Here is a 17,317-nt window from a genome sequence, read left to right on the forward strand (position 1 = left end):
AAGAGTGACATGTGATGAATATATTTTTCCCATATTTAGCTTATTTCTAGAAATGGATTTAGTAAGTGTCTCAGAGTTTCTTGGGAACAGACGCCATGACCACAGCAACTCTTCTTTAGGAAAACATTCCATCAGGGCTGACTTACAGCTCAAAGGTTTAGTTCGTTATCGTCATGGCAGGGAGCATGACGGCACGCAGGAGCCAAGAGTTCTACATCTGGATCAGCAGGCAGCAGGAAGAGAGAATGACACAGGACCTGGCTTGAGCATCTGAAACCTTAAAGCTCACCCCAGTGACATACTTCCTCTAACAAGGCCACACCCACTCCAACAAGGCCACACCCACTCCAACAAAGCCACACCTCCTAGTAGTGCCACTTCCTATGAGCCTATGGGGGCCATTTTCATCAAACCACCACAGTAAGGCAACAGAGAAGACAAACTGTCTTGGAAATGCCCCCCACCCCCACCCCACGGAGGGACTCTGTCTCGAAAAACCAACAAAACCAACCAACCAACCAAACCCAATAAGATCCTGCTGATTTTTTTTTTTTTACTCAACTCTCTTTGACATCTTTCTACAGCAATATAGATGCTGCAGCTGAACAGCACTAAGGAGCTACAGCCACACAAAACCTTGTTATTTAGAATTGGGGCTGTTGAGGCTGGGGCTATGACACAGTTGATTGGACATTTGCATGCATGAAGCCCTACCAGCACCACACAAACAAGGTGCAATGAAACATACTTGTAGTGCCAGCATTTAGCAAGTCCAGACAGGGGGATCAGGAGTTCAAGGGTGTCTTTGAGGGCAGCCTGGGCTGAGACCCTATCTCAAAAAAAAAAAAAATATATATATATATGTGTGTGTGTGTGTGTGTGTGTGTGTGTGTGTGTGTTCATAGGATTAGGGTTGTCATAAAGGTGTGAAGAACAAAATGATTCCTCCTAATTATGGCTGTCCACATCACTCCTTCTCTCCTGCTGGCACCTGCCCATCGTTCCCATTACCCACATGATGAGACCTACATTCCCGTATCGTGCAGCCTTCGTCACAGCCATTCTCAACCTGTGGGTCACGACCTGTTCGGGAGTTGCTGGACTGTTCCTTGGGCATCGTATATCAGACATCCTGCAGATATCAGAGATTTACACTGCAATTCATAACAGAAGCAAACTTTTATGGCTGGGGATCCCCCACAACATGAGGAGTTCTATTTGAGGGTCGCAGCAGTAGGAAGGTTGGGAATCACTGCTCTGTGGGGAACGGCTTCTCTTGTAGCTAGTTTCCAGGGCCCGGGGATTGTCCTCTTGGGCTGTTTCACCGTTCTTGTCACCTAACCCTCATGCCAGGACCCTGAGGATGCAGGGGAGGGTGGAGTTGTCTGCCTTCCTGATGTGGCCACATTGATGAAATCTCCATTTTCCACATTTTTGCTTTTTTTTGGGGGGGGGTGTTCAAGACAGGGTTTCTCTGTGTAGCCTTGGCTGTCCTGGACTAACATTATAGACCAGGCTGGCCTCGAACTCACAGCGATCACCTGCCTCTGCCTCCCCAGTGCTGGCATTAAAGGCGTGCGCCACCACCGCCCGGCTACCTTTTTACCATTAATTTGTCTTTTTTAATGGTTCATTGAAGATGGCTGGCTAGGGCTGAGGGGGCACAGGTGGTGGCCATAACAAATCCAGAAACTGTAACACCACCAGACAGGGACAAGGTGTCCCTCTGTGTCTGCGCTCCAGGACTGTGGGGGACAGAAGTGGAGGCTGGGGGAGGGGTGAGTCTGGTGCTAATCTCAGCTTCCTGTTGGGATTGTCCTCCGCTGCTGTTCGGGGCCGGGCTTCGGATGTCACAGCTGTGGAAATAGAGCTCCCCTCTCACCTGTTTTTACACACTACACAATTCGCTAACTTCCTGTCTAAGGAAGACAGTGTGGGGGACTCCCAGAAAATAGTGTGGGGGACTCCCAGAAAATAGTGTGGGGGACTCCAGTACCGAACTGCCCGCCTCTAAAGGGGGGGGAGGGGGCAGTGAATGGCTTAGCTTGGCCAGGAATTAAGCAAAGCTGCAGGGGAGAGGGGAAAATCCCAGGTGTCCTGGGCCAGAGTCCCAGCCAATTCTGTGAATTTGCCCAGTGTCTGCCTTGTCCCTTCCGGAAACTGCAGGGTCCTTAGGATTCGCGCCTCTCTAAGAGTGATGGTGAGTGGATCCTCTGCCCTCCTCACCTGCCTCACACACTCATGCCCGCCCCTATACACTTTCCTATTCTTGTGGGACCAGGGAAATCAAGTTACCCCAACTTCACATTCAACAAACACGAATCCCCGCACCCCAGGGTTTAGCACCAGCATCAGGTGCGGGAAGAGTAGGGCTGAAGTCTGGGGAACCCAGACAGGAGCCTGAAAGTAGATCTCCAGAAGAGAGACCCCACAATCCGGAAGAGAAAGAAGCCAACGGTGGCAGAGACCTGGGCTGTTTGCCAGGTAGCAGGCGTCCTGGGCTGGGCGTGCCTGCTGTACTCTTGGGAGGAGTCCTCTGGGCGTCCCCAGAGCTGCCAAGGTAACTGACCTGCTAGGCCATGGCCTCCCTCGGGAGCGGGAACTGGAGTGGCGCCCCATCACAGACTGCAGCCCCTACGGTGAGGCCTTGAATGGGAGGTGGGGACTGCGACTGCGACTGCGGAAGCTGGGGGTGGGGTGGGTAAACTCTGGGGGTGCATATGGGATGGTGAGAAGGGAGAGGCTGGAAGTGCAGAGACACCGAGAGAGGGAAGTGTGGGGGCTCCTGACTCGTCCTAACTCCTCTTCCTCCTGCCTTGGCTGAATCACCCCACCCACGTCCCCAGCCCTGGGTGACCATCTTGCAGCCCTCTCCTTGGACGGTCCCATCTCCTCTGCCTCAGCCTAACCGAGTCAAGGAAGGTAACGTTCCTGGGTCACTCTCTAGGCTCCCCTCTACCGCACATATTTGGGGTCTCCCTCCTTCCCCTGGCTGGTTACCCCTATATAAATGAAGTCGGGGTCCGGGCCTGGGAGGGAAAGAACTATGTGGAGGCCGCCCCGTGGGCTGTTGAAACCTTTCCCCCAGATCTGCTGGAGTTGATGCTGTTACAGAACGCGCAGGTGCACCAGCTGCTGCTGACCCAACTGGTGGCCGGCGCGCTGAACACAGGGCCAGCGTGGCCTGGCCCAGAGGTGTGTGAAAATGGAGCCCAGGGTGGCGCTTTATCTAGGGGTCCCCCAGTTGGAGAAAAAAAAAAAGGGAGCGAGCATAGAGTAACAGGAAGCTAGCCTGCACCCGTCTGGCTGAGTCCCTTTGGCCTCGACTGTGTGCCAAGGCAGGATGTCAGCTCCCAAGTCTCCACTGACCACCCAGATCTTGTTTTCAAGGTTTTCCTCTTGGACTTTTCCCTGTATACTCCAGGCCCCAGGAGGCCAGGCATCACTGGGGGCTGGGGCGGAACTCTTTTTTTAGGGGCTCAATGGCTATTTGTCAAACGAATGAGTGGAAATGGCCATGGCTAGGTAAGGTGGTGACAGGCATGTGACAGGAAGCATGATGTGGGTGAACCCCTGGTGAGAGAGGAGGAAGAGTCCTTGGAAGACTACAGGTGGCTTTAGGCCCAGCCCTTAAGGGCCAAGTTAGGATTTTGACCCAAGGTGGAGGGAAAAAAGGCTGTGAGGTCTGCGAACTCAGGAGCCAATGGAAAGGGGCCTAGAGGGGTTCAAGGAGGGGACTTGTCGCTGGGGGGAGGAGTTCAGGTAGGTGGAGATCCTGAGTTGTGGCTCCTTCCTTTCACCCCTAAGTCCTCTGAGGCCCTGAGATGAGCATCTACCCTCCCTTCTCCAACCCCCCCCCCCCAAAGTTCTGGAACATGGAACAGAGGCAGAGTTGTAGACTTCCAGGACCCACCCACTGTGCAGTCACTGGGATTTTCCCAGTTAGTCCCCAAATGACCTCATCACCTCTTGTTAGCTCTGGCGCTCTTGGCTGAGGTGCTTAGCCTCTTAGAGCCTCTGTTCCTTCTGCAAAGTAATGGGGTGAGCCTCTCCACAGAGCCTTGGTTGTATGCGGCCCATTGAACAGCAGCCTTTCTGGTAATGCTTATATGTGCCGACAACAGCACAGGTGGTAAGCAGTGGGGGCAGGGAGGGCTGAGCCTGTGTCATCATCCCCCACCCTACCCCCCCCACTTTTCACAACCCCCCAGGCCTATACAGACAGTCATCAGGAACAGCTGGAGGAAGACTCGGAGACACAGGAGCAAGAGCCTTTGGTGTTCCACCATCACTATTTGCCTTGTCCCGTGACCTCCTTGGGCCCCATGCCACTGTGGCCAGCCTCTTTCTTCCCTGTTCCCCCACATCAGCCTCCCTGGCAGGGTGCACCCAGGATTCAGCACCAGCCCCCTGCCTCCAGGCAAGGAGATGTGTAAGTGAGACTTTGGGAGTGGGGGGTGGGGGGGGTGGGGCTTGGGTAAAGTTGGGGCTTGGAGGATCGGGTCCCTGATCTAGGTTGAAAGAAAGAGCTTGGTGGGGAGTGTGAAGCCTCAAAGGCCAGCCTGAGCCTCTGAAGGGGGGCATCTTTCTTCTCCCATTTCAGAAGAGATGTGCCCCCGCCCCCACCTCCCAGTGCCACGGGGACTGTTGGTGCGGACGTACCCCCAGCTTCAGGTAGGAGCTGGCTGGGTGGGCAGTGGGGTAGACTAAGATGTCAGAGGGGGCCATGTGCCCTGTGGATGGGGGCTCTTGCCAACCGTGTCTCCAGGCCCTGCCCTGTACTGTTCTATGTTCCTCCTTGGGGTCTATCAGGGCAGAAAGGGGCAAACCGAGGGTTCTGTCTCCCTAGACTACTATGATGCTGAGAGCCTGCCATGAGGACAGATGCTCTCCAGGCCTCGCCAGCTTCTGCACAGGACTGCCAAACCCTGGAGCAGTGCTACAGCCATGTCGGAGCCCCAGTCAAGCAGACTCTACTCCACCGCCATCTTGAGCTGGCTGTTCTGGAGTAAACGCTCCTTTAAGACCCACCATGACCCAGATGCTATGCAAACCCAATTGATCCCACTGTTTTCCCATCTGGACCAGAGCCCCAGCTGGTCTCTGCCCCTCTGTCCTCTCTCTAGGATGATGAAGGCTGTGTGGCATCAGCCTTGGGCCTGAAATAGGCCAGGAGAGAAAAACATAGCTCCAAAGTCCTTCAGGCCCCTGGAGGGCAGCATGGTTGGGGAGAGAGGCCCCGTTCAGGAGGCCCCCGTAGCTGAATCAGCTCCCTCAAATCTCCTTTCGTTGTCGCCAGAAAGGAGAGTCATAGCTTTGTCCTGATTCAACCAGGAACAGCCTGAGGTCCCCAGGTCCAGGTGCAAACAGAATGTCCTCTGCCTCATGGGACCTAGGTGGGGAGGTGGGGTCAGTTATTCCTAATGGCGTGGGTGGATCCCTGGGGCCTGGGCTGCAGAGTCTCTGAGACATCCTAGGAAAGAGCAGGGAGGTGGGAAGAACCAAAGGAGACACTGGGCATGAAAGGTAACACTTAGCATCTCCCACGCCAAAGGTGTTGACTGTTATCCCAGGAGCAGAGATGGCGGGCACAGGGTAAAATCCAGGTCTTTGTATTGAGGCTAAAAAAAAAAGGACATGCCCCCCCCACCCCACCCCCCGAGTCTTGTGCTATTGCCACAGTCTTTCAGCCAGCACTGAACCACACCCTAAAAGTCATGTTGAATTCCAGCAGCAGCCACCAGGGGCCTAGCGATATCAGCTCACACAGGACGTGCCCGGAAGGCTCGGGGCAGCCTCCTCCAGGCAGCTAGCACTCCGTAGGTGCCTGTCCGCCTCCTGTTCCAGTGCTGGCCGAGGATAAAGCAGAGTAGGACGGATGTCACAAATAAGAACAGTAGTAGTGATACCACGATGACAATGATGACCATCTGGTTGTCCTGCAGAGGCTCTGGGGACAGAAGAGGCAATAGTCTCAGAGACCTTCAGATACCAAGACGCGGGGAGTCTACCCGTCGCTTCCTTACCTACTCATGCATCCCACGGTCAGCCTGGCAGCGGACAGCAGTGGCATAAGGTGTTTGCCTCCTGAGTGACATCGAAGAGGAAGGCGGCCCCATGCTCTAGGCCGTCAGGCTGAGCAGATGCCTTCCTCTTCTGGCATCCCCTGACACCACGGCACAGAGGACATCGTGGTCAGGTTTAGACCATGACCTTCTCAGGCACTGTTGAGTGAGTTTCAGGCAAGCTTATTGACAACAGGCTTTGGCCACCAAGAGTCACAGAACAGCAATGCTCTGGGGAACCTGTGGGACAGGCCAGCCAGACTTCTCATGGTAGAAAGGAGCCATAGCTCAAGAGAGACAGAGAGAGAGACAGAGAGAGAGAGAGAGAGAGAGAGAGAGAGAGAGAGAGCGCTGCATGGTCAAGGCTACACGGCTCAACAATGGCCAAGCCGGCTAGTTCTGCTTTCCTGGCTTCTGGAAAAAGTTAGGGAGTCTGGATTGGAACATGGAAAGAGACCCAGGAAGTTAGAGGGAGCCCCCAGGATTATACATGCACATCAGTCCACCTGGGATTGGGGCTCATGGCGTTTCTTTCCCCAAGGGGACAAGAAGGAATGCTATCTCTAGCCCTCTCGGCCCATGGGGTCTCCTTACCGTAGACTTCGAGGGTCTGGAACTCTGAGATGCTGCGGATGATGTACCCACCATGGGGCCGCAGGTCCAGCTCAGCCTGGCAGGAGAAGTTGAGGCTATCCTTTTTTAGAGCTGTGCTGTTGAATGTAGCTACGGCCTCTTGGGGGCCAGTTTTAGCTCCCCCAAAGGTCTGGTTCTGCAGGGTCTCTCTGCCGCGGAGCAGAGACAGGGTGAGGCTCTCAAGGGGTTTCACAGGGGACACCTTGCACTCAATGGTGAAGGTTTCACCCACAAACACCCGAGGGGGCTGCAGCTTCAGTGTGACCTGAGCTGGAGGCTCTGCAGGAGATAAAGGAGGAAAGATCAGGTCAGGATGGAGCTGTGTCCCTGCCGGGCCAGCCTGGCTAGGGTCCATCTCCTGGTATCCCAGGTCCCTAGCTGGACTTGAGGGAGAGGAACTGGGTTTGGCCTGCTCATTGGAAGGAGGAGGAGGAAGAGGAAGAGGAAATGGGATGGTGGAGGATGTACAGGGTGTTAGCTCTGTAGATAGAAAAAAAGCTCTACCAAGAGAAGATGCAACAGCCAACCAGAAGGATATTAAAAAAAAAAAAAATCTGGGGCTGGGCAGTGGTGGCGCACACTTGTAATCCCAGCACTCGGGAGGCAGAGGCAGAGGCAGATGGAACTCTGTTGAGTTCGAAGCCAGCCTGGTCTACAGAGGGAATTCCAGGACGGCCAGGGCTACACAAAGAAAGCCTGTCTCAGAAACAAAAACAGACAAGACAAACAAACAAAAAACCCAAATCTGGGCCTGTTTCCATCCCCTCCAGATACTAAACACAACTTTAAGTTAAATAGCTGGGTGGCTGTGTTGTGAGCACTTGGAAGGCGCCTGAGGAGCTGACTGTGGTCCTCCTCCTCCTCCTCCTCCTCCTCCTCCTCCTCCTCCTCCTCCTCCTCCTCCTCCTCCTCCTCCTCACAAAGCTGATGCAGGAGTCAGCTTTGCCCCACGTTTCCGGTCAGTTTCAGGACCAATGTAATCCCAGATCCTCTGCAGGAGGACTGCGGTGCTAGCCTGCTTTCCTTCTAAACTACAGCGCCTCTCTCTACCCATCCTTACCCCACCTAGGACCTGGGACACCTTTCTAGGCTTTGATCCACCAATGTCAGTAATGGGTCCCAGGGAAACACAGGGAGATAAGATGTTGAGAGAATCCTGGGTGCCGGGCGTGGCGGCGCACGCCTTTACTCCCAACACTCGGGAGGCGGAGGCCGGCGGATCTCTGTGAGTTCGAGGCCAGCCTGGTCTACAAAGTGAGTCCAGGACAGCCAAGGCTAACACAGAGAGACCGTGCCTCGAAAAAACCGAAAGAAAGAAGGAAGCAAGGAAGCAAGGAAGCTGGGCTGTAGTAGTGCCTGCCTTTAATCCCAGGTAGGGACCTGGGATACCAGGAGATGGGCCCTAGCCAGGCTAGACCAGCAGGAACACAGCTCCATCCTGACCCAGACCTTCCCCCTTTATCTCCTGCAGAGCCTCCAGCTCAGGTTACTTGGGAGGCAGAGGCAGGTGGATTGCTGTGAGTTCAAGGCCAGTCAAGTCTACACAGAGAAACACTGTCTTGGAAAAAAAAAAAAAAAAAAAAAAAAGGAAGGAAGGAAGAAAGAAAGAAAGAGAGAGAGAGAGAGAATCTTGGGATATCCTGGCAGGTGTGTAGACACTGCCCACACATTTGCCACAGATGCTTACGGGAAGGACAAGAGTACTTGGAGGTACTCTGTGTGGTACCTCCACTTTCTTCCCCGTGAGATGAAGGAGCTACTGAAGAGTGCTAGCTTCCCCAACTCCCCCCCCCCCCCGCCCCACCCATCCCCTGCTTGTGAAGGCGTGCTCTGGGGACTAGAATGGGGACTGACATCTTGGTCTGTGCAAACCTTGCCTAGACTGACCTTCTAAGAGGAGCAAGATTCAAACCCTACACAGTCTGCTTCTGAGGTGCAGGAGGACGCGTTGGAGTCCAACTAGGGGGAGGGGGCAGGGTAAGCAGATCCTGGGCCCACAGGTCTGGCCTGCTTGTGGCTCAGGAGCCCAGGGAGGTGAGGACCATGATGAGAAAGTCCCAGGAGCAGTCACTGAGGGGTTTAGGCTTGTGTAGTTGACTCAGGCTCTGGCCTGAGGAGCAGAGGCCCATGCATAGATACTCACGGTATACTTGGATGCTGAGGCGCTCCTCCTGAAGCTTTCCTGCGCAGGTGAAGAAGCATAAGAGGACCGTGTCCCGGGAGATGTTTGAAACTAAGAACTGAATCCATTTCTCTTGAGGGTGTTTATTCAACTCCTTCTTAGTCAAGGTGGTCTCCAGACCACCCTTTTGAGGGTCTTCACAGCTGGTGCTGCAGTTAACTGTCAAAGACTCAGTGGCTTCCACTATCTGCTTCTCGGACCAGATATTGACCTTAAACGCCTCCTCACCAGACCCTGTAAGACCAAAAGCACTGGGCAGCAGGTGTCCCTGATGTCAGCCCTTCAAGAAGACAGGTCACCTTTGGTCTCTTTGCCCCATTCTCAGGTCAGGCCTACAGAGGCTGCCACCTGGCAACTCCCCGTGTTCCTTCCTCCAGTCCCTCTATCAGTCAGACCTAGGCCAGCCTTCCTCAAGGCTGTCTTTGGCTCCCTTAAGCTCCAGTGCAATGCTCCCTCTGTCACAAAGACACCTCTGAGATTGGAGGTAAGCTCCAAGCACACAACCATAGACTACTGTCAGGATGCTCTTTGGGTGGGAGTGAGGTCCAGGGGAAGGGACTGGACGGGCTCCCCTATGCCTCCCCCCGCCTTTTGTTTCAAGACAGGGTTCCTCTGTGTAGCCTTGGCTGTCCTGGACTCACTTTGTAGACCAGGCTGGCCTTGAACTCACAGCGATCTGCCTGCCTCTGCCTCCCAAGTGCTGGGATTAAAGGCGTGCGCCACCACCTGGTGGGACTCCACCTTTAAAAACATGGTGAGGAAAAGATGATGGTGGGGGCAGGTAGTGCACCTTGCATGTGCCGTTGGGGCATGGCCCAGACAAAGGGAACTGCTGGCCCACGCCCTGCTGTTGGGAGCATGCTTTCATGAAGCCACAGAGAGCCAGAATGGCCAGAGCTTAGCTAGAAAGAGGAATGTCAGAGACCCTGAAAGGGGCCTGCTGCACTAAGGACTCATAATTTGTGTCGATGCTCCTTAGACATTTTGGAGCTTCTAGAAGGCTAGGCCTGAGTTTTTTGTGTTCCTCTTTATGCTGACCACACAGCTCTGTACAGGACAGATATTTGGGGGGTGTATCTGGTGTAAGAAGATGAGACCCTCAGTGCTCACATCCACACTGTGAGGCCCATGAAGGTTCTAAGGCCTGGCCAGCAGGTCCACACATGGCCTGTGCTTTCTCCCTCCCGACAGCCCACTCTCAGCTAGTGGCATGTAATTAAGTGGGAAAGAGGGGCTTTCCATGTAGACACTGCTGGATTGAACTCAGCATTTGCCATGTACTGGCTGGGTGGCTTAGAGTTAAGCTCTTTCTCTCTCTCTCTCTCTCTCTCTTTCTTCCTTCCTTCCTCCCTCCCTCTCTCCCTCCTTTCCTTTCTTTCTCAAGACAGGGTTTCTCTGTGTAGCCTTGGCTGTCCTGGACTCACTTTGTAGACCAGCCTGGCCTCGAACTCACAGAGATCACCTGCCTTTGCCTCCCGAGTGCTGAGATTAAAGGCGTGCACCACCATCCCTGGGGGCACACTCTTTCTGTGAGCCCCAGTTTGTTTCACTTGTTAAAAAAGCTAATGTGCCCTCTCCTAGGTCCTGAGTGCAGTTAGGAAGCATTTGGCAGATTGTCTAAGACACAAGGCGCTCAGCACGTTGTGGCAGTGTCCTTCCAGGTCTCCCTGACCCCCCTGGAAAGGCTTTCACTTTTGTTTTGCCTTCCTAGCGAGCGCAGTATCTTCTGCTGCCCACTAGGCCCTTTGGCACACTATCTTATCTTCGCTTACACCCTGACATCTCAGTAGTCAGGCATGGTGGCGCACACCTTTAATCCCAGCACTCAGGAGGCAGAGGCAGGCGGAATCGCTGTGTGTTTGAGGCCAGCCTGGTCTACAAAGTGAGTCCAGGACAGCCAAGGCTACACAGAAAGACCTGTCTCAAAAAACCAAAAAACACAAAACACCCTGACATCTCTTCCTGAGTCTCCCACTTACCCACTGCTCACCATCCAACCTTGGTAGCCTGTTACGACAACACTCTCAGAGCTCTGGGTTCGGTCCAGCTACTAACCAAGGGGCCATGATCCTAGTCACTTAACCCAAGGCCATGGGGAACCAAAGCCAGGCCGTCCCAGTCTTCCTCGCCTATGGAGGACCCCCTCCTCCCCAACCCAAAACCCAAAAAGAGTGCAAAACTCCCCACCTTAAGATGCACACATGCTGGGAACCCTGGGGTCCAGCTTACCTTGGCAACACAGCAGGGAAAGAAGAGTTAGAGGCAGGCTCCAGGAAGCAAGAGGAGACATCTCAGGTGGGGTCTGTGGGATCTGTGGGTTCCAGGGCATAGCTGAGGTCTGCCTGGAGGAAGACGGAGAGTCAGACACCACAGACTGGGGCCTGAATGCTGGAGCTCCGACTGAGACCCGGAGTCTCCTGTGTACCCAGTGATCTCATTTCCTCTCATTATCTGAGAGGTTATTATCATTTTCTGAGGTCAGGAAGCCCAGGAACAGACTGCTCTCAAGCCTTCAGGCCTTTGAGAATTCAGGCAGAGGAAGCTGGAAAGCAGCTGATAAGCTGGGGTGTAACATGGCCCTCCCCTATGGCTTGCTCCTTGGGAACTCATGTGCAGGGAAGTATGCAGCGTGCATGCAGCATGCACTGTGTGTGTGTGTGTGTGTGTTTGTGTGTGTGTGTGTGTGTGTGTGTGTGTGTGTACATGTCTGTGCATGGGGCAGAATGAGGTCGCCAGGGCTCAGATCTGGGGAACCCTGAATTCCACCAGGCCTCTGTTGGAGCCATCTCTGGGGTTAGATAGCACTCTTCTGCAAACGTCCTGCATATGTCTGCACACCTTAATGGCTTGCTTAGTTTCCCAGCAGAGGCCAGCCCAACTCAGCCAACACAGGGATCAGAGATTGCAAAAGAGTAGCCACAGTAGTCTCCAATGGCCCAGGCCCAGGAGGTCAGGAGCAGTGGCTACAGCCTATTCCCGAAGCCTTGGCCCTTTCCTGGTCCTGTCCGTCCCGAATCCTTGGCCCTTTCCTGGTCCTGTCCGTCCCATCCACCTTCTAGATGGCCTTGGGCTGGGAAGGCTAGAGCCTAAGGCTTTGCAGGTGGGCTTCCCCACAGGCCATGGACTTTGATGTTCCCTGTGGTGTTCCCAGGTGATGATGTGCTTACCGGGATAACCAAGTTTGTTATTTCAATTCTGTCTCAGACCCTGGGGGACAGGCAGGGCAGATGTATGTCTCTTTGCTCTCTAGGTAGAATCCTAGAGAGGGGCCTACCTGAAGGAGGCCCCAGGGCTGGCTGAGCTCAGGAAGCCACAGGGAAAGCCATTGCAACCTCTGGATTTCAAGCAGAGGAAGCCTCAATGGTACAACCTATAATCTAAGTACCTGGGCTGAAGGGCGCTGTGACATCCTGCCTTCCCACAATGCTGAGTAGTGGCTGCTGTGTATAGCTAGCTACCTAGCACAGCTGTTACCAGCCTGGATCCAGGGAAGTCCCTGCATGAGGTGGTTGGGATTTGAGATCTTGCCAGAAGAAAAGCAGAGACAGTGTAAGGAGAGAAAGGAGGGAGAAGTGGGGTGGGGTGGGGTTGGGGGTTTTGATCTCACAGGAGTGCTGAGGACAGGGCATTGCATAGCTGGGAGGGTTTGGGTTTAAGATGGGGACTAGCCTCCTCTAGGTGATGATGATGGTGATGTTGTTGTTGTTGGTGGTGGTGGTGGTGGTGATGATGCGATAATAATACAGCAACCCAGACATTACTTAGGGAGGAAACAAGTCCTTTTTTTTTTTTTCCACTTTGGGGGTGCTGGTGACTGAGAGGCTGCAGCTTCACACACGCTAGGCGAGTGCTCAGAGCTCCATCCCTAGCCCTCCTGGTGCTTTTCATTTTGAGACAGGGTCCCACGAAGTGGTCCACACTGGCCTTGAACTCACTCTGTAGTTCAAGTTCAGAGACATGTAGAGCATCGTAGTGTGTCCACCCAAATCCTAGATGGTATAGAAAACTATGTCCTCCGTGTACATGGTCATACGTGCTATATACGTGAACACAACTGCAGTACAGGAGGTCGACAGCAAGGCCGCCAGGACTCTGGGAGCAATGCTTTGTGTTACGGTGGCTATGGTGTCTTTAGGTCTAGCTCCAATGCAATCTTCTGGAACCCCTGTTGTACATGTGGCCAGTCATGGGGCACGGGTCTGCACCTCCTTCAGGCTGGTCGCTGTCAAGAGCACTTTATAAATACTAACTAGTTACATCCAAACTGTACAAGCTCAAGTACGCCTACTATTCTCATCTAGAAGGAGAAACTGAGGCACAGAGAGGCTAGGTGGCTTGGCCAAGGTCACATACCTAGGGAAGAGTGAAGTCTCTACCAGTGACCTGCAGCTGATGAGGCTCACTAGAGAAAGGGCACACGGTCACACTTCCTGGAGAAGCCTGGGAAGGGCATGCAAGGCCAGAGGGAACATGCAGACAGGGTTCGAAAAGAAAGCAAATAGCCATTATTACCAGAACAACCATGGAAACGCAGGAGGGTTAGAAAAAGACGACTACACAGCAGAAAGAGAAGAGAAAGCCAGGGTCTTGGGAAGGTAGGTGGGAGCTCCTGCAAGGGCAGCTTCATTTTTGTAAGGTTAGGTTCAAAGGTTAGTTACAGAGCAATGAGAACGTGCTTGAGAGCCAGGCGTGGTGGCGCACGCATATAATCCCAGCACTCGAGAGGCAGAGGCAGGCAGATCGCTGTGAGTTCGAGGCCAGCCTGGTCTACAAAGCAAGTCCAGGACAGCCAAGGCTACACATAGAGACCCTATCTCAAAAAACCATAAAAAAGAGAGAGAGAGAGAGAGAGAGAGAGAGAGAGAGAGAGAGAGAGAGAGAGAGAGAGTGCTTGGTTGTATAAAACCACAATTTAAAAACATAATAAAAATAAGCCAGCACTTGGGAGGCAGAGGCAGACAGATCTCTGAGTTCAAGGCTAGCCTGGTCTACAGAGTGAGTTCCAGGACTACACAGAGAAACTGTCTCAAAAAACCAATAAATAAATAAGTAATTATAAATATAAACTGTGCTGGCTCAGTTGTATAACCCCAGGACCACTTGGATGGCTGGGGCAATGTGGATGGTAATTTGAGGCCGATTTGGGCTACTCTCAACCATTTGCACAATCATAAAAAGAAAGACTATAAATAATGTCTGTCAAAAAAATATGGAACAGCCGGGCGTGGTGGTGCACGCCTTTAATCCCAGGAGGCAGAGGCAAGCAGATTTCGGTGAGTTCGAGGCCAACCTGGTCTACAAAGAGAGTCCAGGACAGGCAGGACTACAAGAAAAACCCTGTCTCCACTCACACATACACACACACACAAAACACCAAAAAACAAACAAACAAAACCAACAAAACAACATCAACAATAACAAAAAAATGGAACAAGCCAGACGTGGTCGGCAGAGGCAGTCGGATTGCTATGAGTTCGAGGCCAGCCGGGTCTACAAAGTGAGTCCAGGACAAGCAAGGCTACACAGAGGAAACCCTGTCTCAAAAAACCAAAACAAACAAACAAACAAAAAACCAACAACAACAACAACAACAACAAAAAAGTGCCTCAGCCAGGCTCCTGAGAGGGTTCACTCAGAAGGTAATGGCTCTGGCCACCAAGCCTGATGACCTGAGTTTTATCTCCAGAGCCCACAAGTGAGAACTGACTCCCATAAGATGCCCTCTGACTTCTATATTTGTGCTGTGGCAAGCACGTGCCCCGTAAAATAAGATGTAATAAAATATAAAATGAAATTCCAGTGAATCCCAGTAAGGTTGTTTACGGACACTGAAAGCTGATCATAAAGTGTTTGTGGAAGAATAAAAGTATCAAGATATGCAGGAAGAATAAGGTGGGCAATTTTGTTCCTTGAATGTTAAGATTTAATATAAAATATTAACATGGGTTTAGGAAGATTAATTAGTGGGCCCTAGTTTCTAGAACCTAGAAACACGCATGTGACCAGTATGTGGCAGTGGTGACACTGGAGATGGTTGGGTAAAAGGAAGGCCCATTATGTGAGGCTGGGCCAATCGACTCACCAGATGGGAGAGTGGGCAGCATTCCCACCTCTCAGCAATTGGAGAACTCAATCCCATTGACATTAAGAACTCACATGTGAAGAGAAACTCTACAAAACACTGACAAGAAAGCACAGGAGCATACTGCGCCATTGGGATAAGGTATTAGGCAAGATTTTGGAACTGCCAATCACAAACAAGATAGGCTAGGGATGCAGCTCAGTGGGCAGAGTACTTCCCTGGCCTGCACAGGGCCTGGGTTCCATTCCCACCACAGAACAGTAAACAAATAGGTGAAATCATTGGTTACTTAGTGTATCAAACCCACAACACAATTCTAAAGGAAAGAGGACGTGTCCTTCTTTTAACTCAACAGGAGCAAGGAAATAAAAGCGAAAACCCCATGTACTAAGTTGGCAGAGGTTATGAAATCTTGACAAGGTCAATTTTTGGAGAAGTTTTAGGTCAATAGCAACTTTTTCTTGTTGTTGTTCCCTGAAACAAGGTTTCTCTGTGCATTGGCTGTCCTGGCCTCTCTTTGTAGACCAGGCTCGCCTCAAACTCACAACGATCCGCCTGCCTCTGCCTCCCGAGTGCTGGGATTAAAAAGTGTGCGCCACCACACCCGGCTGTCAATAGCAACTTTTATAATTACTACTGGGAGAGTATATTGGTCCCCTGGGGAACAATATATCTTGAAAAACTGAATGAGGACAGACATTTTATGTTATGTGTTTTTATGTTTATGACCAGCAGAGCATGTTGGATGTCCTGGAGTTAAGGTGACAGTGAGGTACCCGGGTGCTGGGCACGGAACTCCTGTCCTCTGCAGGGGCATAGAGCACCCCTGAGCCGTCTCTCCAGATTTTGAGGCCATAGGATTAGAGTAGTTTAGATTCTGCCCAGCGTAGTGGTTGCAGCTTTAAAACACACTGTAATCTCACTGGGTTGGTTAATGGTGCCCTAGGCCACACTGATAAGTTAATTGCAACAGAGCTGTGTGAATTAAATATCCCCCCCTGAACTCCTGATCTTTCTTTCTTCGACACCCAAGTGCTGCCACCACCACATCTGCCTTAAATGAGCTGATGGAATGGAATGTCAGACACCATGGAACACCGGTCTCACAGAGTAAGAATAAGTATATTTGTATGACCATGTACTTTAGAGAAGAAACTAACACAAAATTCTCGCAAGTGGGTAGGAAGAGAATAGCCCTCTAGGAGTGAAGTCCACGAACGTTTTAGTGACATTTCATGCACAGCACATTATGGCGGCAGATATGTCCCAGCTGCCTCTTACACATAACGAACTCAATTCTATAAAAAGAACACAAAGGGGGAAAGGAAAACCCCTGAATGTCAGCCAGGGAGAGGAGGCCTGGTGGGCGCGCGGGCCACAGCTTTCATGGGTTTCCTGTCACCGTCCGGCATGCTCGCTTGAGAAAAGGGGAACTCTCTCTTCCTAGGTCATACAGCCCACGTGGACCGGGGGCTAAGAAAGCGACGGCCCCCGTATGACTTGAATCGCAGGCAGAGTTCTGTGAGTTCCAGGCCAGCCAGGGCTATGTTTTTAAATCTGTCACCGAGGTGGATGCCACCCAGAGCAAGGGGGTGTGGGGGCAGGGGGGAGAGGGGGAGGGGAAGGAGGAAGAAAGCAAAAAACAGGAAACAGTCACTAAGGCGGGGTGGGCTGAAGACAAAACAAAACAGGAGCTTCAGAAACTTTAAGGGGATCCCCTCCAAACCTCTGTGCTTACACAAGAATTCAGGCATGACCCTTGAGAAGTGGGGAGGCTGTGACTTACTGTGTGGGGGTTCAGATGCTGGCTGGCAATTGGAGGTCCTGCCGCACTGTGCTGTAAGTTTCTACCAGTTCAACATTGAGTTCTCTCAGGAGTCACGTGTTTCCTGTACCCTGGTTTCTACACCAAACTAACATGACTTTAGCGCAACTGCCCGCCTTTCTCCCTCACTTTATCGCAGAATATACCTAACACAGTTTATTATTTTATCTCTTTTTGAGGCAGTGCCCCCACCATAGACCAGGCTCGCCTCAAATTCAGTGTTCCAGCCTCAGTCTCTTTGAGGATTACAGGCCTGAGGCACCATGCCTGGCTCTTTAAGCATTTCCAAACATACAGTAGTGTCACTCTTAGCACATTCACCATGAACCAGCTCCAGAACTCTCCACCTTTCCAAAGTCAAACTCCAGACCATGACGGTACTTGCCCATCCCTTCCCTAGCAACCCCTGGAAACCTCCCTTCTATTCTACTTGCTGTCTCTGTGCTTGTTTCTAGGTCAGGCCCTTCTGTGGCTGATTCATTTCAGTCTGGCTCCCCACTTCCCCTCCAACGAGCCCACTGCATGGAAAC

At 52.3% G+C, this 17,317-nt stretch overlaps 2 protein-coding genes across 3 annotated transcripts; one reads left to right on the forward strand and one right to left on the reverse strand.

The window, feature by feature from the left end:
- Positions 1-2,164: 2,164 nt before the first annotated feature.
- On the forward strand, positions 2,165-5,420 carry PRR29 (proline rich 29). The gene is made up of 7 exons (XM_084748581.1): positions 2,165-2,200; positions 2,337-2,639; positions 2,847-2,922; positions 3,089-3,195; positions 4,212-4,432; positions 4,604-4,674; positions 4,850-5,420. The coding sequence occupies exons 2-7, from the start codon at positions 2,580-2,582 to the stop codon at positions 4,876-4,878; spliced, it is 564 nt and encodes a 187-aa protein (XP_084604707.1). The 5' UTR covers positions 2,165-2,200; positions 2,337-2,579; the 3' UTR covers positions 4,879-5,420.
- Positions 5,421-5,614: 194 nt separating this feature from the next.
- ICAM2 (intercellular adhesion molecule 2) lies at positions 5,615-16,859 on the reverse strand. 2 transcript variants are annotated; one of them, XM_084748553.1, is made up of 6 exons: positions 16,749-16,859; positions 11,110-11,222; positions 8,842-9,114; positions 6,660-6,977; positions 6,027-6,087; positions 5,615-5,950 (listed from the first exon to the last, which is right to left on the reverse strand). In XM_084748553.1, the coding sequence occupies exons 2-6, from the start codon at positions 11,207-11,209 to the stop codon at positions 5,758-5,760; spliced, it is 945 nt and encodes a 314-aa protein (XP_084604679.1). In that variant the 5' UTR covers positions 11,210-11,222; positions 16,749-16,859; the 3' UTR covers positions 5,615-5,757. The 2 variants fall into 2 exon arrangements, with proteins under 2 accessions (XP_084604679.1, XP_084604680.1); XM_084748554.1 differs by lacking the exons at positions 6,027-6,087; positions 16,749-16,859 and having other exon boundaries at positions 11,110-11,307.
- Between the last annotated feature and the right edge of the window lie 458 nt (positions 16,860-17,317).

The sequence above is a fragment of the Acomys minous genome (assembly GCF_964271855.1).
Source record: "Acomys minous genome assembly, chromosome: 12".
Lineage (NCBI taxonomy): Eukaryota > Metazoa > Chordata > Mammalia > Rodentia > Muridae > Acomys > Acomys minous.